Below are 21,658 nucleotides of genomic sequence, written 5' to 3' on the forward strand. Positions count from 1 at the left end.
CCGTAGAATAATATATTCTTCAAGAAGTCAGGTGTTGTGTATCAGTTAAAACTAAATTCTTGAGGTGAGTCTGTCCCGCAATGAACCAAAAAAATTGTACTTCATACCCAACAACACAATTTCAGCCCACTCAAAGACATTTCTGTATCTTCTGAGTCACAAATCCTCATAGGCTCTGCTAGAATCCTTTAGCTGCAACAATCGACTAGTTAATCGAAAATTCATATTCGACCGACCAGACGAAAACTTTAATGCGGGGAAGATCTGGAATATAAATTTTGATAGTTGCAACAGAATGGCCAACTCAAAGTATGTTAAAACACTAGGAACATTTGTTGACACACATACACACAAACTCACACCATAAAACCAGATTCGAATACGTTCGACTATTCGAACAACCCGATAATCTTCTCCGCGAGACATGGATTGTCGTCCGCATAGACGGTCGAGGATTCCACAAGTGCGTGTGCCCAGAGAAACGGAATTCAACTCAAAATACTGATGTACGGAGCAGGCTGTCAGATAAATACAAATTCGAGAAACCGAATGATCGCCGCGCATTGGATCTTATGAATGCTGCTGCCGTGTCTGTTATGAAGGCTCTGCCGGATCTGATAATTGCGTATGGCGTTAGTGATGAGTATAGGTTCGTCGTCTCATTCTTTCGGACTATGTCACATACTGACACGACTATAGTTTTGTATTCCATCCCAATTGCGATTTATTTGAGAGGAGAAGCGCGTACGTAATCTCTTCATATCAGAAAGTGATGTGTATGTTGACAGGGATAAAGCAAGCTGGTAACGACAATAGTGTCAACCTTCACAGCATCATATGTCCATCAATGGCCAATCTTCTTTCCAGAGAAGCCTCTTGAATTATCGAGTCTGCCGACTTTTGATGGGCGCGCTGTTCAGTATCCGAATGAGAGGGTATTGCGCGATTATATGAGTTGGAGACAGGTTGACTGTATGCCCACTTCCTCTTGATTTTGCGAACGTATGCTAATGTTGTGGAATAGGTCATATCAATAATCTATACAATACCACGTTTTGGATGTTGGTCTTGAAAGGTGGACTGAGTAATGTCGAAGCTGAGAAGGAGTTGTCGGTGCGTCTTCTACCATTTAATGTTTATGTTGATTATATCTGACTCTTTTGTTGAACAGGGCACAGTCTCATCCGACAAGAACGAGATTCTCTTCAGCCGTTTTGGGATAAATTACAACAACGAAGAAGAGATCTACAAAAAGGGAAGCGTCGTATATCGACAGTATCAACTTGAGGATCACCAGCCTCAGACTTTAACGACACAGGCAATGGAATCACAAGCAACTACCGAACTGTCCAAAACGCAGCAGGAGAAAATGCGCAAATTACGACGCAAGGCGCAGGTTGTCGTTGACCATGTGGATATTATCAAGGATGAATTCTGGCAGAGGAGACCGTGGCTATTGTCTGGTAAACCAGGTAAATTGCCTGCAGAAACTACACAGGCGTAATTTGCAGCAAAAAAGAATAGTCTATGGCGAGGATATCTTTATGTATACAGTCAAATGCTCAATGCGAATGCGATCTATGTTGGTTCAGTCCTTCTAACCGGCTTTATCTTTCCGTTTCTTCTTTTCTTTATCTTTCATTTCCCTTTCCTCCTTGTCTCCTTTGTCTTTCGATTTCGACTTCTTTTTCTTCGTCTCTATTTCGACCGGTTTCATGGATGCTTTATCCTCCACAGACAAATCGGGTGTGGCTTGCTCCCCGTTTTCAGAGAGACGAGCCTTTTTCTTCTTGCGTTTCTCTGCTTTTCTATCCGCATCAATATCTTGATCACCATCTTCAGTACGCTTCTTCTTTCGTTTCCGTTCTTTCGAATCCGTTGGCTGCGCAGTATCAACTTCGTCTGAAGCCGAGTTATCATTCCTGGACGATGTCTCCTTCTTGGATTTCTTCTCCTTCTTTTCCTTCTTCCTAGCTTTGCGCGAGTCCGAGTCTTGCTCCGCGGGAGTTGCGCTCCCAGAACTTTCCGTTTTCTGTTTCTTGCTTCTCTTCTTCTCCTTCCTCAACCTCCTGCTCTCATCATCTTCCTCCCCGTCCCGTTTCCTTTTCTTCTCTTTCTTCACCTTATCTTTGATCGATATTTCCCCCTTCACCTCCAAAACGACAGCCTTCTTCTTATCCGAAAGCGTCCCAGGAATAACCTCCCCCCTAACAAAAAACTTATACAACTGACTTCCATTCCTCGTCAACGTATTCTCCTCCCTCGCCAATCCGCCCACTGCCGTGTTCGGACTCGCCGTCCCATCTGTGCCAACCCCTCTCAACGCCTCCTCAAACCCGCGTAACCACCACTGATTCGTAGGATCTTTGGTCGAGGTTTTCCCTATTCCGATTTTGTTTTCGCGGCGAGATACCAGCAGAGGGCGCGTCAGACCGAGGCCGCTGTGTGTGCCGGGGCGTCGATTGGGGTTTAGAGGGTTGCCGGGGCCGGACCAGCCGTGGCGCATGAGGTAGGCTTGGGCGTCCATTATGGTTGTGTTTTATTGTTTGAGGTTGGGGATTGCCGTCCGGAGGTTGGGTTCAGGTTGTCGGGTTGGTGAGAGATCAATGAAAATCCGAAGTAATGTTTCGCAATTCAATCCATTGCTCTATACTTCTATATGCATTATAGGAGGCGTAGAAATAAAACGAGGCATATATCAAGGTTTTTGAAGCCTGATCGACAAGAGATTGGTGAAGATCTTGAGATAGAGAAAAAAATAATTACAACTGTTAGCGTTGCCGCGGAATGCGATAAGCCTATCTAATCCAAGTTTATATTGCGGGTGCATCACGTGCTACTTCTGCTTATCGGGCGATAAGACTGTTTACTGTTCTACACTCCCAAGACTGGTTATTGAATTGGTATTCTGTTGTTATATTTCGTTTTAATAGGGCCTGAACCGTTTCTCGTCCTTGAACTTCTTCTTATCTCTTGCTCGAGCAGCTGCTCTGTCCGACAAAGACTCTTCTTGTCCCTCCATTTCATCATCTTGTGTGTGATCGGACTCATTTGGTCTCCATGCTCGGATTATGCCATCCTCGCCGCCTGTGAATACTGTTCTCGACTGTTTTGAAGAAACTGGATTTAGTGTCATTCAATGACGGAAGCATGGATAGAGGTTATACCTGTTCGTCGAGATATACAGCTCGTACAATCTCTTCACCATGAGCATCTGGTAGTCGCCAGACATTGGCGTAGTCAAAGTCCCATTTCGGGGAGGGCGTGAGGGGGAATAAATCGAGACGTTTCTCACTATTCCTCGTGTTAGGCAGAGCTCACCTCACCGGTACAAGATAGAAGGGCTAAACTCACGTCGTATTCCCAGCAGCCAAATAAATCCCCTGGTTCGTCCCCAGCGCCTGCACAACATACTCACACTGCAGTTTCGGCCTCAAATCTCCAAACTGAATCGGACTAGGGTCACTACCCTCTTCCGAGTCAGGATTAGTGATCGGATGGATTGAGAACGTCTCGTCATGGCTAAGCGCGTAGACTGCGTCTTCAGACAAGAATCCGGCATGATGCACGGAGCCGTGGTTGATGACTTGGAGCAGTGTGTCGTCTTCGTCTTGAATGTTGATATCGTAGAGGTTGACGAGGCCGTCTGTGCTGCCGGATAGTAATACGTTTTTGCGTGTGGGGTGGAATTGTAGCTATGCGAGTTAGATGGTTATCGATAAAATGTTGAAGGGGAGGCGCACCTCTGTCACGTCATCATTGTGACTCTCAACGTATTGTTGGCGTATACTTACAGGGGCTCGAATGTCCCTGAAAGCAGGAATTAGCACACGTCCTCAAGACATTTGAGTGGCAAGATGCAGCTACCAACCATAGAGCAACAGTAGCCTGGTATGCTTCCAGCTCCGTACCAGCAACAACAATATGCGACCCAGGGTCACAGGCCAACGACAGTATTGGAATATTCTTCTCTGCACACGAATTAGACCTACTTCACTTCCCCTGAACTAGAAACAAAATGGACAACCATACCCACTCTCATCTCCACAATCGCCCTCTGCGACAACTCCCCAGCCCGCGCATCCCATAATCTAACAGCTCCATCCCGTCCAGCAGTAGCCAGTAAAGACCCCTGCGGACCAATTCCCGAATACTCCTTTAATGCAGTGACACCACCATCATGAGACTTTGCACTAAGCACGGTAGTGGGCTGCAGAGAGTGGCCGTCAAACAGTCGAAGTGAATCGTCGGATGATATAGCCGCAAACTGCTGTGAATGTGTGCCGGAAGAAGATGATGGGGTTGTTGCTGCAATTGCGTAGATGTACGTACCCGAAGGTAGTGACAGGGACGACGATGCAGTTGCTTGGAGGGTGTGCATGTGAAGGATGAATTGTTGGGGGCGTCAACTGGTAAAGAAACTAGATATTATGTATGTGTGTATGCAGGGCCTGGATGACCTGGCTCAATTATTCGACAATGGGGATAGTGAGGGGTCCAGACAATAGGCGTGTGTCTCTATTGATGCACGATGTATGTATACAGATTGGTGGGATGGCTTCCTTCCCCCGCGCTTCCAGATGTCCGCTGATTGAATGATTGGCACAGAATGCCACTGCTGATTCAGGCTACTTTAGAATGATGCGCAAGATATGATATGGGTATTTTGTTTTTCGAATATAATGACTTTCAATCAACACTAAAATAGAAAAATTGAGGGCGGAGAAAAAAAAAGAGGTCGGATAGGACGATAGGTGATAGCTGGTGTGGGGCCGGCCCGGATGGCCATGAAGCCGTTCGACCAATTGGTCTAGATGAGGAACATGTTGAGGACATTGTCAACGGTTGGTAAATCATGATATTGGGCTGTTTTTAGTGCCTCAGTTATCGAGAGAGAAAGACGATGGCTGAAACAATTCCCTCGCGGCTACGGACATTTGAAAAAACCCCCATGCTTACATGTATATCAATGTTACGATCACGAACCAGTCCACGGCTAGAGATCCCAAAGAAAGCTGCTCGTATTGACAACATACATGCAGATACGACTCTATATCGTCTAATATATTAGTCAGAGTCATGGCGTTGTATGCATATTCAAACTATACAATCGAGCCAAGTCAACCCGGCAGACAGGCGTCAACACAATTCGGTTGTACGTACGGACGTCGTAGTACCGAGCAAGCATGTTTGGCCTCAACCTTTCTTTTTCTTCTCTATCCCAACATAGTCTAGTATTTGATGCGCTGGACAACACGACCAGGTCTTACCTCTAGTACGGAGTAGAATGTCTGTGCGGATTTGCGGCGCAGCTGCAGATGATTCTGACTCGACCTACAAATTTAGTGCCTAGATTTTTAGCCCTAAAGGTAGCCCGACATTGTCAGCAGTCGCAAATGATGCTGATCGTACATATGAAGTATCAGGTACTAGTGATAACGCCACCAACAGATCAATCTTTTCCCAGCCAGCTGAATGAAACGCTGAACCTCACACATAAGAATGAGGCGACTAGGCGGCCTTGGAAATCTTGCAATTGCAGAAGCAGGGCTTGGTCAGTACTCCACTTCGCAGGGGTCTCGGGTTTAACAATCAGACCGATATGCTGGCGATGATCGAGAAACTGCCCAAAGCAAACTTTGACTTGGACGTCAGAAACCCCAAACGTGCTTGATGTACTCAATGGCTGTAGCAAACACACATTGTATAACTATCAGGGTACCGAAGCGAAGTATGACAAGGTTGACAGGATGTCAACTGCTTCGTATCGGGTCTCTGCATTGCATCCTCCGGATACCGAATAATTGTCAGTCTTAATGGGGCGAGTATAGGCATCTTGCTGTCCTATGCACTGTGCCAACGCTATCCAGCTACAGCAAGGTATCCAATAATGCCGAGCGAATGTTATCGGAAAGAACATCAGGTAGGTCGAAACGACTGCGATGGCGGTGGGATCAACCGTTTTGAGGCATCTAGACATGGGTCATCACCGATAGGCGGATTGTTTTCGTTTTAAGCTTTAATGCCCTGTATAGTTGTGTGGGTTATAGCTCGAGGACGGTCTCTCCGGCTCGTGTTCAACGTCGTTTTCTGACCCATGCAGGATCTTCCCCTCCCCCACGCGATACTTCGACCGAGGGTCACCGAACAGATCATTGATTGGCAGTGCGTACGCGGTACAGCATGTTTGGTCCTTGGAACGGGGTTTGTAAGTCTTGGAACGCAGTGTATTAGCATAGATAGAGTTAGTGGATTAGAAAAGGGCCGCTGACCGCCATAGGAGTCGGAAAGACTGCGACTTGCGCCGCAGGATGCGGTCCATTTTATGCGGCACAGCAATGATTATTAAAATTGTCGCCGGATCGCGGACAACCTTTCAGCTCTAGGAAGCCATCAGGGGCGCATCGAACCGTGTGTGGTTGACTGGGCCAGTCTCCGCTTTTTCTGCTGCATAACATGCATAGAGAGGTGATGCAACGGGGGAACGGGTGGATCATCGATAGCGTTGGATAATCCGTCGTCGCTAACTCTAGGGGCCCAGGCTGGAGACGTCAGCATGCGTGTGTTGTACGTGTGCAGCCTTGCGCGTTGATACTCGGTTGTTGTTCCCTAGACCAGGGTCTCGCGTGGGCGGTCGCCTTTGCGGTTGGATCAGAAGCGATGAATAGTTGAGCATGCAGTTGGCAATGAGTGTATGCGTCATGAATCAATTCTTGGTTCGGTATCTGCGAATGGGACGAGCACACTGGAACAGTGGAAATTGACTGTGCCACAAATTCTGGTCGAGTTAGCGTTGCGGCTAGAGGTGGAAGAGGAATAGCATGGGGGACTCGCTGGAGCGCAGAGGCCGTCAGATGATTGATTCCGTCAATTCGTACCGTCTCGCCTCAAGCCGTGTACACTATTGTGTTTAACATTCAGCCAACGGAGTTAGCATCGCAGTCGCTGAGTGGCCCGAGTAAATCGCGGTGAGAAAAGCTACCCAGACTCTCGGGTTGCGTGCCTTGGATGAGGGTTGGGGGATGATAATGTATGACTGCAGGACACGGTCGTCGCACACCAAACGCAGACACGAATTGCTTCCATGATCTGAGAGCGATCCACATGAGGTGATGTCAAGAAACAAAGACAATCAATGCTATCCAGTAATCTGTCAGCCAACGTATACTCCAGTACTACGTAGTAGGTGTATACTACGATGTCGAGGGCGGTCCCTGGAGGGAGTTGAGAGAACAAAGCCGTCCCAAGGGTTTGGGAGGCGGCGGGCGGGTTGATGGGCCCTTCTTTCCCGGCGCGGGAGCATGGCGGTMCCAGCCGCTCCTGCCCCCGCCGACTAACTTCCCTCTTGGTCGTGCCTTCCTCTGGACATACTCGCATACTCGCAGTCAGTGTCACGCAGCTGCGACGAGCATCATTGAGACTGACGACGTAACTTACTTACCTACTGTAGTAGGCACACAGTCGTTGATCCCAGTAGGAGGCGCTTATTCTTCTATGTACCTACTATGTATACTGCCTATGTACGTACTTTACACACATGTACGATGCTCAATATTAAGCTACGCACCAATGCACTCGTTGCAGCAAGGCCACTCGATGCAGCCACGTCAACGCTGAGCTACAGCAAGGCGATCTCGGTGTCGTCATTTGATCTCACATCTCACGCAGACCATTGATCGTTAACGAGTCTACTATGTAATGATTTACCACTTAGTGGTAATGCGACATTACTAGTACCTAGGCAATCGTCGATATTAACGGAACACTTCCCAGTCCGGCTACTCCTCGCTGTGGTTGGTGGTTGGTCCCAGGCGCTCAGGCATTCCCCCCATAGTGCATCCGGTCAGCGCGTCCCTGATAGGCAAGGCTCCTCTTAGACTCCTTACATAGTACAGCGGGCCGGGCCTGGCATAGCCTAATTTTAACACTGGACGTACTTAGTTAGTACGCAGTCTAGTACCACTAAACTAAGTAGCATTATGGCTTGCCAGAGTATTTGAATATTTACTCCGTATTACTGTGTGCTAAGTATTTAATATGGATCTCTCTGCCACCTGCCTCCTGCCCTCTGCCACTCCAGCAGCTCGTACCTTCCCTGTCGACATACCCAGTGCATTCATGCATTAATACCTCCTCTTAATTGTTTTTTTTTTTCCTCGTTGCCCTTCGCGCCCTCTCAGCGCTTACCCCCAACCTCTATACTCACTCACCACTCATCCTGCTTCTCTCGTCGGAGCTCCCGCTCATCTTCCCATGCATGCGTCGGGCCAATTCCTTAGACACACTTATATATACCTCTCTAAACCCCCCCGTTCTGTGGCTCGGTGCCGCCTGTTGGTGCGCTCGCCTGGTGTGTTCCCTGAGCCGTTGATACGCGCCGGCTCTCGCTTGTTCTCCACGGCCATGCGGGCGTATGAAACAGTATTGTTTACACCAAGTCACCTGCATCCAAGACCGGCAACATTTTCTTCGGCTTCTCTAAGCTTGGCCTGTCGCTTCGCATATTCTTGAATGGAGGCAGGACGGGAACAGCCAACAGTCACCAGGAGAAAGACTGACGCCGAGCCGTCAATTTATTGTTAGGCAAGTACGAGCTCTGGAAGTAAAAGTTTTGGCTGTTATACGAAACGCGCAGACATACGCAACATGTTTTCAAACCATCGACATCCTGCACAACCGCTGCAGGGCACCGCCACTACTACAATCACAACCACTGCGAACGGCAGCCCCCAATCTTCTCAGCTCGTCTATGCCTCGCCGGATGCCTCAAGAATCGGGCAGAATGTGGACACACACAACCCCCACGCCGGAGAATCGGCGCGCTCAAATAATGATCACAACCTGATGCCTTCTCAATACAAGTATGTGTTTTCCACTGCTGAATCGATCAAATTGCGGCTAACACATGAGCTGAGAAAGGCTTCCTGAACAGCACCCTCGTCACCTAGAGAACGGGCGAACGTATCATGGATACCGGAAAGGCGTTTACATGCTACCGTGCGACGATGAAGAGCAAGACCGCCTTGATTTGTTTCACAAAGTCATCACAGAAGCTCGAGTTGGCGACGGCTTAATATATGCCCCTCACCCCCCAAATGCGCGTGTATTGGACCTGGGCTGCGGCACCGGAATTTGGGCAATCGATGTAGCTAACAAATATCCCGACAGCTTCGTGGCTGGCATGGACCTCGCTGATATCCAGCCTGAGAACTGCCCTAAGAATTGTGACTTCTATGCTCCGCGAGATTTCGAGTATCCATGGGCATTGGGTGAGGACTACTGGGATTTAATTCATATGCAGATGGGAAGTGGCAGCGTCACTAGCTGGCCATCGCTCTACCGTCGAGTATTCACTCATTTGCGTCCGGGAGGATGGTTCGAGCAGGTAGAGATCGATTTTGAGCCGCGATGCGAAGAACGTTCCCTCGAGAATACGTCCATGCACAAATGGTATCAGTACCTAAAACAGGCCACCGAGATGTCTGCACGACCAATAGCCCACAGCGTTAGCGAGACAATGGCGGCACTGGAGAAACAAGGATTTGTGAACATTGACCATCAGATTGTTGGACTTCCGCTGAATCCATGGCATCACGACGAGCACGAAAAGAAAGTTGGTCGGTGGTATAATCTTGCCATTTCCGAGAGCGTTGAGACGATGATCCTCGCTCCTCTGCATCGGGTATGGGGATTCTCAAAAGAACAAATCCAGCAACTAGCCCTGGAAGTGAAAAGGGAAGCTTACAACAAGGAGATACGAGCATATAATATACTTCACATCTATCAAGCGATGAAACCGGAGACCCCACCGGGAAATTGAGGAGATGGCCAGGATCTTGATCTGAAGTTAGTTAGGCCTCCCACCACGCCCGCTCGACCAAATCTTATATAATGAGCATGAACGCAGGCTGGCAAGGGCTGCAAGTCATTTTAGCAGCCCACCAATGACCTGCCAATATTTCTATACTATCTACCCATCACGCGCATGACACCATCCGTCGCCGCCTATCATGCACGCATACTATCACCACGAAACGCTACATTCCTTGATCTTTATAATCAAACCGGGCATGAATTGGACATGTTCAATCGATGCATATTCAGGAGCCTAGAGAGAATCAGACGATAATGTTGGAGAAAAGAATGACTGACGAATCTACATTTTATTTTATTTTTCATTGGCATTGGGAAAAGGGAAGGGGTGCAAGGAAGGATGGAACAAAATTTTTTGGGTATCTAATGAACTTTTTTCTCTTCTTTTCTGGGTTGCATTTTGCTAGCGACGTGGGACAAAGTCCGGTGCTTTGGTTCTGGAGTTTAGAGAGGATGTGAACGAGTGAGCAGAAGAAAGGACCTCGGAGACCAGAGGGGAAGAAGTTTGGATCAATTTTAATGTTGTCTGATGGTGAGATGCATGGAGTTCTTCGTCCGGGAATGTGTCGTCGGGTTCCAGATGTCATGTTAGCGTGATTGCCACCTGAACGTTTTGTATATATAGGTATTGTCGAAATATTCTCAACTTGCATCTATCATTTTACAGGCCAACCTAATCGAAAGCAGGATATTCTCACAACGACGCCAGCCTGAAATGTGTACCCATCCAATCCCAACGCTAGATATAAATAAAATGATAAGACAAAACCATAATGACGAAATGATAAGATGTGAGCAAAGGGTAGTGTTATTTCTTCCTCCCCCTTCCGAGCGTGCCCCTCGTAGAAGACGCGCCATCATTAGAAGTATTCATCCATTCCCTGCCCGCACCCGGACTCCGTCTCCTCATCGTCCCTGGCCCAACAGCTATAATCTCTTCTTCACTCTCACTATCCGACAAATCCAATAACACCGGCATACGGAACGTATCAATATCCATATCTCCCAGAACGGCAACATTACCCATATGATCGAGCGAAAGTACATCGGGACTCTCATCTTCTTGATCGAGACGTTGCTGATGCACTTCCTCTGCCGGGTGGATGTCATATTCATCCTCCCGCTCAACGTAGACGACGTTTTCCTCTACTTCTGCAAAATCCGGGGCGAGCGCGGACCATTTTTGGGGCGTGATGATAGACCATATGTATATTGATCCGGATTCGAGGCCGCAGGACATAATCATGGGCCGCGAAGGGTGCCATTCCACAACACCCATTTCTTCGCGGGGTCCCTCGAGGATTTTCACGAGGGAGCCGTGGCTTCGTTCCCAGATATAGATGTCCGAGTTCATGTATGTGGATGCCATGATGAATTCGCCGGTCGATGAAAATGAAACGTGGTTCCAGCTGAGTCGGTTTACGACGTCTTGGAATTTGTGTTCTACGTCGAGTTTGATGTTGGCCGGGTCGAGGCCCATGCCTAATTGAGACAGGTCCGACATTAGCACTGTGCGGATGACGCGGTCGGAGCTGTTGATGAGTAGATCGCGGCCGTTGCTGGCGAGGCGGATGAGGATGATGACGCCGTTGCAGAGGCGGGTTGAGTGGATGGTTTTGCAGGTTTGCGTTTCGATAATGTTGATCCATCCCTTGGATGTGCCGGAGATTATGTGATTGCCTAGGGCTGTAAAGATGGTGACGCAGGTGGATTGTTTGGCGTCTTGGGCGGCTTGTTTGGCTGCTGCGGCGGGATCGACGCCGTCTTGAGGTCGGAGGGGGACGGAGGGCAGGATGTGTTTGATGGGTTTGGGGTTGGAGATATCCACTAGGACTGGTTGTTCTTCGAAGAGGGAGGCAACAAATAAAAGACTGGGAGATTAGCTTGGTCATAATATGTGTAGAGATAGTATTTCGGCAGACTCACTGGTTAAAAGGGTGCAACTCGGCAATGTATACTGGAGCTGCGAAACGGACCATTCGCACTCGCGAGCCATCCTTTAAATCCCACAGTATACATTTCCAGTCTTGCGATGCGCTCAACAGATATCGTCCATCTCTGGACCAGCTGCAAAACCGTTAGCGACGCCTAAAATAGCAAAAAAGCCAGAAGTTCAATCCCGTACCTAAGCGACTGTATCTGCCTGGTGTGCCCTCGTAATTTGCGGGCTACCCCGTTCGTCTCGAGATCAAAAACAATGACTGTACCGTCAACCTGAAACATGCACCTCTAATTAGTCTTTTGTTTCAATTGGTTTAGTCATCTAGACGACCACTCACCCGACCTGCGGCGAGGTAATCGCCCTTGCGACTGAACCGAAGACATGCAGCATGGCCGCTCCCTATACTATATCAATCTCTGTATTTCAAGCGCATGTGATGAATGCTATGAAAAGCCGACGTACGTAATTTCCCGGTCAAAGTATCGGGGTAGTCTTGCGCGAGGGCGAATGGATCGACGAGTGAGAGATTCATTGTTGTCGGCTATCGATTGGTGTTGATGAGGTCTTCCTACCTGGCGGCGATCCAGGAGGCGATAAAAGGGTTCAGTCATATATCATACTTGAAGCGCATAGATTATGATCGCGGTATGAACCTATGGCGAACAGAGAGTAAAGTCAAAATAACCTGGGTGACTAGTAATGTGAATTCTTTCTTATCCGTGAATGGCGTATCTAAACTGGGCCGCGCCAAGACATCGTCAAACGTGCAGAACGCGTCTGATTGGCCAGGCAGCAGTGGCTAGCGGCTCCCAAGAAAACTCGAGCTAACGTCCCTGCCCGGACTCAGCGAGGCGACTCAAACACTTTCACTCCTTCATCCACGCGCCAACCCATCTGCTCATCACTTGCCATCCCGAGATATCGCGTTTCTATCTGGGATTCTGTCAAGTCAAGTCAGGGCAATCAACTCGTGCGACTTTTTCGGCTTTTCCCCCGTTCCAAAGTGTCGACTTGCGCGGCGTCCCGTTGTCCTTAAGGTGAAAGGCGCCCTCGTGGCAAGGGCTGCCAGAGGCCTCACCGGCAGGCAGTCGACTGTCATTTCTGTCTATCAGCAATCGCTCAGTGTTCAACCGGATTGTTTTTTGTCAAAAATCACGAAATACCAGCGCTCGCAAACAGAGCGCATCGCAGTCCAGTGTCAACACCACATTTCCTCGTTCTGACTCCGTCTCCGTCTCCGTGATTAGCGTCAAAGGACCTCCACCATGTCGAACGTTCACTTCCCCTACTCCAAGGCGCCCTTGCGCACGATCAAGGAGATCCAGTTCGGTCTCTTGTCGCCGGAGGAGATAAAACGTCTGAGTGTGGTCCATGTCGAATATCCAGAGACAATGGTAAGGCGGCATTTTTTGTGCAAAATTGCCTTATGATTACATTATGTTAAACTCTACTTTTTTTATGAAATAGGACGAGCAGAGAATGCGCCCACGAACCAAAGGTCCTAATGATCCAAGGCTTGGCACTCTTGATCGCCAGTATTATTGTGAGACCTGTGAGGAGGGTCAGAAGGAATGTCCCGGACATTTTGGCCATATCGAGCTTGCAACACCGGTCTATCACATTGGTATGATTAAATTAATTCCTTCTACCAAGTTAGACATAACTAACTTGAACAGGTTTCCTCACAAAGACGAAGAAATTACTCGAAGTCGTTTGCCACAATTGTTCGAAAATTAAGGCAGACATGTCAGACACGAAGTTCCAAGATGCGCTCCGTATCCGCGACCCTAAGCGACGATTCGATATGATCTGGCGGTTGTCAAAAGATGTCAACATATGTGAAGCAGATCCAATGCCGGAGGACGAGGACCCCTTTTCAAAGGAAGCATCCAAACCCCATAAAGGACACGGCGGCTGTGGTAATGCTCAGCCAACCATCCGCAAGGAAGGATTGAGTCTTGTTGGAACCTGGAAACCGAACAAGGCGAATATGATGGACGACGATGTCGATATGCCTCAACCCGAGAAGCGAACTATCACCCCCACAATGGCTTACAACATCTTCCGCGGTATCTCCGAAGAAGACGTGAGGATTATGGGTTTAAGCAACGACTATGCTCGTCCAGAGTGGATGGTTTTGACAGTCTTAATTGTGCCGCCTCCCGTCGTTCGTCCCAGTGTTGTCAGCGGCAAGAGCTCTAGCGGCCAACGTGCTGAGGATGACTTGACGTTCAAGCTTGCAGAAATCATTCGTGCGAATCAAAACCTGCAACGCTGCGAACAGGAAGGTGCACCGGAACACGTCGTTCGGGAATTCGAGGCCTTGCTTCAATATCACGTCGCCACATATATGGACAATGATATTGCTGGTCAACCAAAAGCCATGACGAAGTCTAACAGACCAGGTATGTTATTCTCTGAGAACCGCAACCAGACCAGAGCTAAAACGACTTCTAGTGAAGGGCATACGTTCAAGGTTAAAGGGAAAAGAGGGCAGATTACGTCAGAATCTCATGGGAAAGCGTGTCGATTTTTCGGCTCGTACTGTGGTATGTTACAATAACCCTATCAACCCTAACGGCCCTCATGACCATAATAACACCCATTCCCTTCCATCGCCCCCTTCGCTCCCAAACCTTGTGCAATCGGTACGAATGAATACTCACACAATCACAGATCTGCGGCGACCCTCTGTTATCGTTGGAGGAAGTCGGATGCCCCAAATCGTGCGTAACCCCACCCTAACCTAATACAACTTGGTGCATTCACGGTGAATGATGTCTTTGAGATTATCACTAACATATATCTAGAACTGCAATGATATTGACGTACCCAGAAGGTTCGTTAACCCTAAATTTAAAGATAGATCGAGTGACTGATGATCCTGATAGTTGTCACGCCTTACAATATCGAATTCCTGCAGAAACTCGTGAACAACGGTCCTACAATCTACCCTGGTGCGAGGTACATTGTTCGTGATAACGGTGAGCGAATTGACTTGCGTATGGCCCGGAAGACAAACGCCAATCTTCTATACGGCTGGAAAGTTGAACGTCATCTCCTCGATGGGGATGTCATTCTTTTCAATCGTCAGCCATCATTGCACAAGGAATCTATGATGGGTCATCGTGTTCGTGTTATGCCTTATTCTACCTTCCGACTCAATCTGTCTGTCACCACGCCTTACAATGCCGATTTCGACGGTGACGAAATGAACATGCATGTGCCTCAGAGTGAAGAAGCTCGTGCTGAATTACTTGAACTTGCCTTGGTTCCAACCAACATTGTCTCGCCACAGCGAAATGGTCCCTTGATGGGTATCGTGCAGGACTCTCTGTGTGGTATCTACAAAATCTGCCGTCGTGACGTTTTCCTTACCAAAGATCAAGTTATGAACCTCATGCTTTGGGTTCCCGACTGGGACGGCTCCATTCCTCAGCCAGCCATTATCAAACCTAGACCCCGTTGGACTGGAAAGCAGATCATCAGCATGGTTTTACCTTCCGGTCTCAACTTGCTGCGTGTTGATAAAGACAAAGCCCCTCTTTCTGAAAAGTTTTCGCCATTAGCAGATGGTGGAATACTAGTCCATGGCGGCCAGTTGATGTACGGCATGTTTTCGAAGAAGACTGTTGGAGCATCCGGCGGCGGTGTTGTTCATACCATTTTTAACGAGTACGGTCCTATGGCTGCTGTCTCGTTTTTCAACGGAGCCCAGCGCGTGGTCAATTATTGGCTTTTACACAATGGTTTTTCCATCGGTATTGGTGATACAATCCCTGACAAGAAAACCATTGAACGAATTGAAGGTGCAGTTCGCGCTGGTAAAGCAGAGGTCGAAGAGATCGTTCAGAGTGCAACTGAAAATACGTTGGAGGCATTGCCCGGTATGAACATTCGAGAGACATTCGAAAGTAAGGTTTCTCGTGCATTGAACAATGCTCGTGAGGCTGCTGGGAGTGAGACCGAGAAGAGTTTGAAGGATCTCAATAACGCCATTCAAATGGCTAGATCTGGATCCAAGGGTTCCGCCATTAACATCTCCCAGATGACAGCCATCGTTGGACAACAGTCTGTCGAAGGAAAGCGAATTCCCTTTGGCTTCAAATACCGCACGCTTCCTCATTTTACCAAGGACGACTATTCTCCGGAGTCGAGAGGATTTGTTGAGAATTCCTACCTTCGTGGTCTTACACCAACAGAGTTCTTCTTTCACGCTATGGCTGGTCGTGAAGGTCTTATTGATACCGCAGTCAAGACTGCCGAAACGGGTTATATTCAGCGTAAGCTTGTCAAGGCCCTCGAAGAACTTATGGTCAAATACGATGGAACTGTCCGAAACTCGCTTGGCGATATCATTCAGTTTTTGTACGGAGAGGACGGATTGGACGGTGGTCACATCGAAAATCAGAGAGTGGACACTATCAAATGCTCTGATGAACAATTCCGTGATCGTTTCCGCGTTGACCTCATGGACCCAGAGCGCACACTCGGACCCGAAGTCCTTGAACAAGCGGCTGAAATTAATGGCGATATCGAAGTTCAAAGATACTTTGATGAAGAATGGGATGCTCTTGTTAAGGATCGAGAATTTCTTCGCTCTGTCGCCAAGGGAGACGAAGAAATGATGCAATTGCCACTAAACGTTCAACGCATCCTTGAGTCGGCAAAAACCACATTCAATATCAAAGAAGGCACTATTAGTGATCTTCATCCCGCGGAAGTCATTCCTCAGGTCCAAGCTTTGCTGGATCGTTTGGTGGTTGTTCGTGGTGATGATGTCATCTCGAAAGAGGCCCAAACCAGTGCTACACTTTTATTCAAGGCTCAACTGCGTTCACGCCTAGCCTTCAAGCGACTAGTCACTCAGTACTCCATGAACAAACTTGCATTCAAGCACGTTTTAGGAGCAATTGAGATGCGTTTCGCTCAAGCCCAGGCCGACCCAGGAGAAATGGTTGGTGTTTTAGCCGCCCAATCTATTGGAGAGCCTGCCACGCAGATGACTTTGAATACTTTCCACTTTGCTGGTGTTAGTTCCAAGAACGTTACTCTCGGTGTTCCTCGTCTGAAAGAACTTTTGAACGTCGCCACAAACATCAAGACGCCTTCCATGACAGTTTATCAAGAGCCCCATAAGAAGCACGACAAGGAGGCTGCTAAGCAGTTGCGTAGTGTGGTGGAACATACAAGTCTTCGTTCAGTCACGGAAGCTACTGAAATCTACTATGATCCAGATATTCAGTCTACCGTCATCGACAACGATAGAGATATGGTCGAGTCCTACTTTATCATTCCAGAAGATGTCACGGACGATTCTAGCCGTCAATCCAAGTGGCTCTTGCGTATCGTTCTGAACCGAGCTAGACTTTTGGATAAGGGACTCACTGTCCAGGACGTGGCTACTAGGATCAAGCAGCAGTACCCACGAGATATTGCTGTCATCTTTAGCGATAACAACGCCGATGAGCAAGTTATTCGTATTCGCCAACTTCATGATGTGAAGGAAGACGAAGACGAAGAGGATATGGAGTACGATGTTACTCTCAAGAAACTTGAACAACACTTGTTGGATACGTTGACTCTACGTGGTGTATCTGGCGTCGAGCGTGCTTTCATCAATGAAAAGGATAACGTTCGCCTTATGGACGACGGCTCTCTATTCCTAAGCAAGAGCGATCCATTGTGCAAAGAATGGGTGTTGGAGACAAGTGGTTCAGCGCTCGCTGATGTTCTCACGATCCCGGGTGTGGACACTAGCCGAACTTATTCCAACCAGTTTATCGAGGTGTTTGAGGTGTTCGGTATCGAAGCTGCTCGCTCGGCTCTGTTACGGGAACTGACTCAGGTGTTGGCTTTCGACGGTTCTTATGTCAATCATCGTCATTTGGCACTCTTGGTCGACATAATGACAGTGCGCGGTTATCTTACCCCCGTTACTCGTCACGGTATCAACCGAGCCGACAATGGTGCCCTGATGAGATGTTCGTTCGAAGAGACCGTCGAAATTCTTCTTGAAGCGGCCGCTTTTGGTGAACTTGATGATTGCCGTGGTGTGTCTGAAAACCTGATCCTTGGTCAATTGGCACCCGCTGGAACGGGAGAGTTCGATGTGTACCTCGATCAGAGTATGCTGAATACGGTAGTTTCAAGCAATACCGGAATTGGCTTGATGGGCGGCCTGGGAGCTAAGGACGCAATGATCAATGACGGAGCAGCTACTCAGTACGACAACAACTCTCCTATGATGGAAAATGGTTATATTGGTACACCCGATCTGGATGCGAAGTTTAGCCCAATTCGTCAAGCCGGCGCGGAAACACCCGGTGGTTTTACGGCTTATCAACCATCGGGAGGGTTGGGAGGTTTCAGTCCAGCACCTCAGAGCCCTGGTGGTTATTCGCCTACCAGTCCTTTCAATACAAGCCCTGTGTCGCCTGGCTATTCCCCTTCGTCCTCATACTCACCCAGCTCGCCTAATATGTCGATAACTTCCCCGCGCTATGCGACATCTCCAGGTTTCTCGCCACAATCACCTGCATTTGCGATAACAAGTCCGGCGTATTCTCCAACGTCTCCATCTTTCCAGGCCACTTCGCCCTCATACTCGCCTACATCACCGCGCTTCTCCCCTTCGTCACCCAATTACAGCCCCTCATCTCCAAATTTCAGTCCGGCTTCACCTGCCTTCAGCCCAAGCTCGCCAACCTACAGCCCCACTAGCCCGGCAATAGGCGGTAGACAATTCTCTCCATCGAGTCCCACCTCGCCGAAGTATTCTCCTGCATCGCCTGGGTGGTCACCGACAAGCCCTGAGATCTACTCTCCCACATCTCCCAACATTCATGGCTCTCCGACGTCACCTGCTCGCGGCGCAACTTCGCCTAGCTACAGCCCGACGTCGCCGCAGTACAACCCAACGTGAGTACATGGCGAATTGAGCTTGCTTTGTTTATGAGCTAACAGAAATTCACTAGGTCCCCACGCCAGTAGATTGGAAGAGTTGATCTAAGCGGTTTTTCCAAGTCCTCTTGTTGTATTTCTAGTTTCAAATCTTTACATAAACTTACAGAATTGTGTCAATATGTTTTTTAGCGCGACTCAGTCTATTTAGAACTCATGGGTCGAATATGGAAAAAAGGAATTGTATCGAGAACCTACGTGATAGTTTCTTATAATCAAGAATGAATGACATAGCCAGGAGCTCCTCGGAAGTTTACATGTACGTGTATTAGAACATAAGAGCTGTCAATATTTGTAGGCCTCCATCAGCAGATCTCCACGCTTAGAAAAGATAACAAGAGGCTCAAAATAATCGACACACCCTCCAAGGGAGCTTAAAAGCAACAATTTCCAGCTTATCAAGAGCCCTCCATTTCTCGAAATAACTAAACACCCAATCAAGCTCTGTGTTGATTGCCATGCACGCTTATACCCAGGATACTATCTTCCATGTCAGGCGCTGGCTTGTGGTAGAAATACTTGTCGATCGCTATCTGCCATTATCCATTCCACATCCGCTTCCATTCTATCAGCTTCTTAGCCACTCCGGAAAGCGCCCCGATGGCTTTTGAAAAGCCCCAGTAAGACCATCGTCAACAGCCATAGCTGATAGGTATCGATCAAAGCTTGACGGTTCCTGAAGTTTGGAAAAAGGGGGTCTTGTATGGGATTCATCTCCCTCCTTCAACTTGATCCCGAGTATCTTAAAATTGGATTCGAGCATGATCCACGAAGTTGATGATTCTTAGTTGGTTCAGTGACTAGAGTTGCAGAGAAGCTCAATTTAAGGAGGAAAGGATAGTTTATGACCAGAAGAGGGGCGGGTTACAGGTTACCTGAATTGCATTATATTAGAAATTCCTGGTAGGGAATTTCCGGGCGAATATCGAAGTGTATGACTACTCGATCCATTCATGTTACACAGATGAGTTGCCCTGAAGAGCCAATGAATCGAATACAGCTTCACTTAAATCATCTTTGGTCCTGAAGTTTGAACAATGGGGTTAACCGGCATCAAGCTTGGTAAAGTGCCCAGATCTTCGGCTGTCTGAATTTTGGAATTATGGTGTTCACATGTGCAGCGTTATTATACGATGTCATGTTATAATTGTTGTTCTCGGGTTAGTGGTGAATACACAATCATGTCTGATGGAGACTAAATATCTAATTATGCTCTGTGATGGACTCCCGTCACCCTACTTTGATTCCTTCACCATGTCAAATGCCTTCCATGTCCACGTCCACGTCCACGTCGGCTTCCTCTTCCGCTTCGTTGTCTATTTCAATCCCTGGGCGCAAGAATTCATCGAGAGTAGTCTGTATTTTGCAACTTATCATCCGTTTCTCACTCAAGTCTTTCAACCAATTCGGAGTGCGCTCCGAGGGGTTTTTCAATAACTCCAACAAAGCTTTCGTTACCAACCATGAATGAAATGTGTCGATTAGAGCAAGGTGGTTTTTGAAAGTCAGAAGATGACTGGTGGCAACAACTTTAAATCGCAAGGGACTTTCTTGCCCGTAACCTTTAGGCCAAGCTCCTTAAAATTATCTCTGAAAGTGTGCAACGGCAAGAGGAGACAGTCTTCACCTTCGGGTAGGATATCGTCGTATCCTCCAGCCTCGAGCCATCTTCTCGGTAAAGTCATATTGAGTTTGGTATCGAACAACTTTCTGTAACCGTACTGTGTCAAGACATCTCTGGGGTTTCCTCCCCCTTCATACAATTCCATATTGTCTTTTTAGATCCTCTTTCCTGGCGAACCTAAGCTCACAAGTAAGACAGGGAAATTTCTGGTGACTTTAAAGCGTGCCCCTCGTGTATGTAGAGATGTTTTCGGTTCGTCTTTGGTGTAGAAAGTATCAGGATAATCGGGACATTGGTGCATGAACGTCTGGTCACAGCCATTTACGCTGGGACATGGCCACCTTCTGGGTTTTCTTCCTAAAGCATCATATATTAGTAAGTCAAACCATGTCCACCGCAGTCTAGTGTTGTAACGAACCTTTTGGATTTTCTTGTCGTCGTCGTAGTTGCTCTTTGTATCATTGCTTTGACGACTAGCCAACTCTTTTGTGCTGCTTGAATTCTCTGCTGGCATCGCAGGGGTATTTGAACGACACAGGCGACGCTTTTTAGGAATTGGAGGAGAGATATCGCTGTTACTAGACTCATGTTCCTCATTTTGACGATGGCGTTTAATCAGAAGCACGTCGCTATCGGCAGACTCACGTTCTCTAGCCTGGCGATGGTGTTCGATTAGAGGCACGTCACTGTCATTTGACCGGTGTTCCTCATTTGGTTCCATAGACGGAGATCTGCGATATCTCTTGAGAGTCGCAGCCTCCTGAGCTGCCATAATTCTCAAGGATTTTCTCTGTGGTGCGCTCATATTGGCGTGAAATTCCTGGAAAGATATGATTTTGTGTGAATGTAGATAATGTCAGAGAAATTTATTTTTTGAAGTAGAGAAGCCATTTGTTTTTGATGGTGGAATCTCTGATAGTTGTAGGAAGCTCAGTTGAGGAGGCAAAGGTGGGCTTCTAAATTGGGCCAACAGAAATTGAGTCTTTATTTTCAGTGCCTGGCGCCCTTCCAGAGCCACAACAATGATGTGATTCGATTTGAGAGTCCACTAAAATCGAAGGCCTGGACATTTTTGCTAGTGGGCTCCACCTATCAATGAAAAGCCAAACGAAGATTCGGAAACAGACTGGCATTTGATAGTCATTTTTATCTATTTCATTGTCTCATTGCTGTTGATATAGCAAAATCATAGCTATCTGTTGGAGAAAACACTCCATTGATGCTATCCGTACCTATTGTGGTAGCTCGAGACAAAG

At 47.8% G+C, this 21,658-nt stretch overlaps 7 protein-coding genes across 7 annotated transcripts; 3 read left to right on the forward strand and 4 right to left on the reverse strand.

Moving 5' to 3' along the window:
- Positions 1-295: 295 nt before the first annotated feature.
- BHQ10_003890 (uncharacterized protein) lies at positions 296-1,504 on the forward strand (the record flags this gene model as incomplete). Its single annotated transcript, XM_040876196.1, has 7 exons — positions 296-309; positions 374-463; positions 518-649; positions 700-776; positions 832-972; positions 1,025-1,113; positions 1,172-1,504. The coding sequence occupies 7 exons, from the start codon at positions 296-298 to the stop codon at positions 1,502-1,504; spliced, it is 876 nt and encodes a 291-aa protein (XP_040732394.1).
- Positions 1,505-1,597: 93 nt separating this feature from the next.
- BHQ10_003891 (uncharacterized protein) lies at positions 1,598-2,527 on the reverse strand (the record flags this gene model as incomplete). The annotated part of the gene is made up of 1 exon (XM_040876197.1): positions 1,598-2,527. The coding sequence occupies one exon, from the start codon at positions 2,525-2,527 to the stop codon at positions 1,598-1,600; it is 930 nt and encodes a 309-aa protein (XP_040732395.1).
- Positions 2,528-2,926: 399 nt separating this feature from the next.
- BHQ10_003892 (uncharacterized protein) lies at positions 2,927-4,381 on the reverse strand (the record flags this gene model as incomplete). The annotated part of the gene is made up of 6 exons (XM_040876198.1): positions 2,927-3,106; positions 3,168-3,294; positions 3,355-3,695; positions 3,744-3,810; positions 3,872-3,971; positions 4,033-4,381. 6 exons carry the CDS (start codon positions 4,379-4,381, stop codon positions 2,927-2,929), a joined length of 1,164 nt encoding a protein of 387 aa, XP_040732396.1.
- A 4,265-nt stretch (positions 4,382-8,646) lies between these two features.
- BHQ10_003893 (uncharacterized protein) lies at positions 8,647-9,820 on the forward strand (the record flags this gene model as incomplete). The annotated part of the gene is made up of 2 exons (XM_040876199.1): positions 8,647-8,861; positions 8,920-9,820. 2 exons carry the CDS (start codon positions 8,647-8,649, stop codon positions 9,818-9,820), a joined length of 1,116 nt encoding a protein of 371 aa, XP_040732397.1.
- Positions 9,821-10,681: 861 nt separating this feature from the next.
- On the reverse strand, positions 10,682-12,347 carry BHQ10_003894 (uncharacterized protein; the record flags this gene model as incomplete). The annotated part of the gene is made up of 5 exons (XM_040876200.1): positions 10,682-11,744; positions 11,800-11,940; positions 11,999-12,087; positions 12,153-12,214; positions 12,278-12,347. 5 exons carry the CDS (start codon positions 12,345-12,347, stop codon positions 10,682-10,684), a joined length of 1,425 nt encoding a protein of 474 aa, XP_040732398.1.
- A 733-nt stretch (positions 12,348-13,080) lies between these two features.
- On the forward strand, positions 13,081-18,808 carry BHQ10_003895 (uncharacterized protein; the record flags this gene model as incomplete). The annotated part of the gene is made up of 8 exons (XM_040876201.1): positions 13,081-13,209; positions 13,283-13,439; positions 13,492-14,220; positions 14,273-14,364; positions 14,492-14,541; positions 14,626-14,654; positions 14,707-18,736; positions 18,793-18,808. 8 exons carry the CDS (start codon positions 13,081-13,083, stop codon positions 18,806-18,808), a joined length of 5,232 nt encoding a protein of 1,743 aa, XP_040732399.1.
- A 1,915-nt stretch (positions 18,809-20,723) lies between these two features.
- On the reverse strand, positions 20,724-21,207 carry BHQ10_003896 (uncharacterized protein; the record flags this gene model as incomplete). Its single annotated transcript, XM_040876202.1, has 2 exons — positions 20,724-20,759; positions 20,821-21,207. The coding sequence occupies 2 exons, from the start codon at positions 21,205-21,207 to the stop codon at positions 20,724-20,726; spliced, it is 423 nt and encodes a 140-aa protein (XP_040732400.1).
- Between the last annotated feature and the right edge of the window lie 451 nt (positions 21,208-21,658).

Source organism: Talaromyces amestolkiae (genome assembly GCF_001896365.1).
Source record: "Talaromyces amestolkiae strain CIB chromosome Unknown scaffold6.1, whole genome shotgun sequence".
Classification (NCBI taxonomy): domain Eukaryota; kingdom Fungi; phylum Ascomycota; class Eurotiomycetes; order Eurotiales; family Trichocomaceae; genus Talaromyces; species Talaromyces amestolkiae.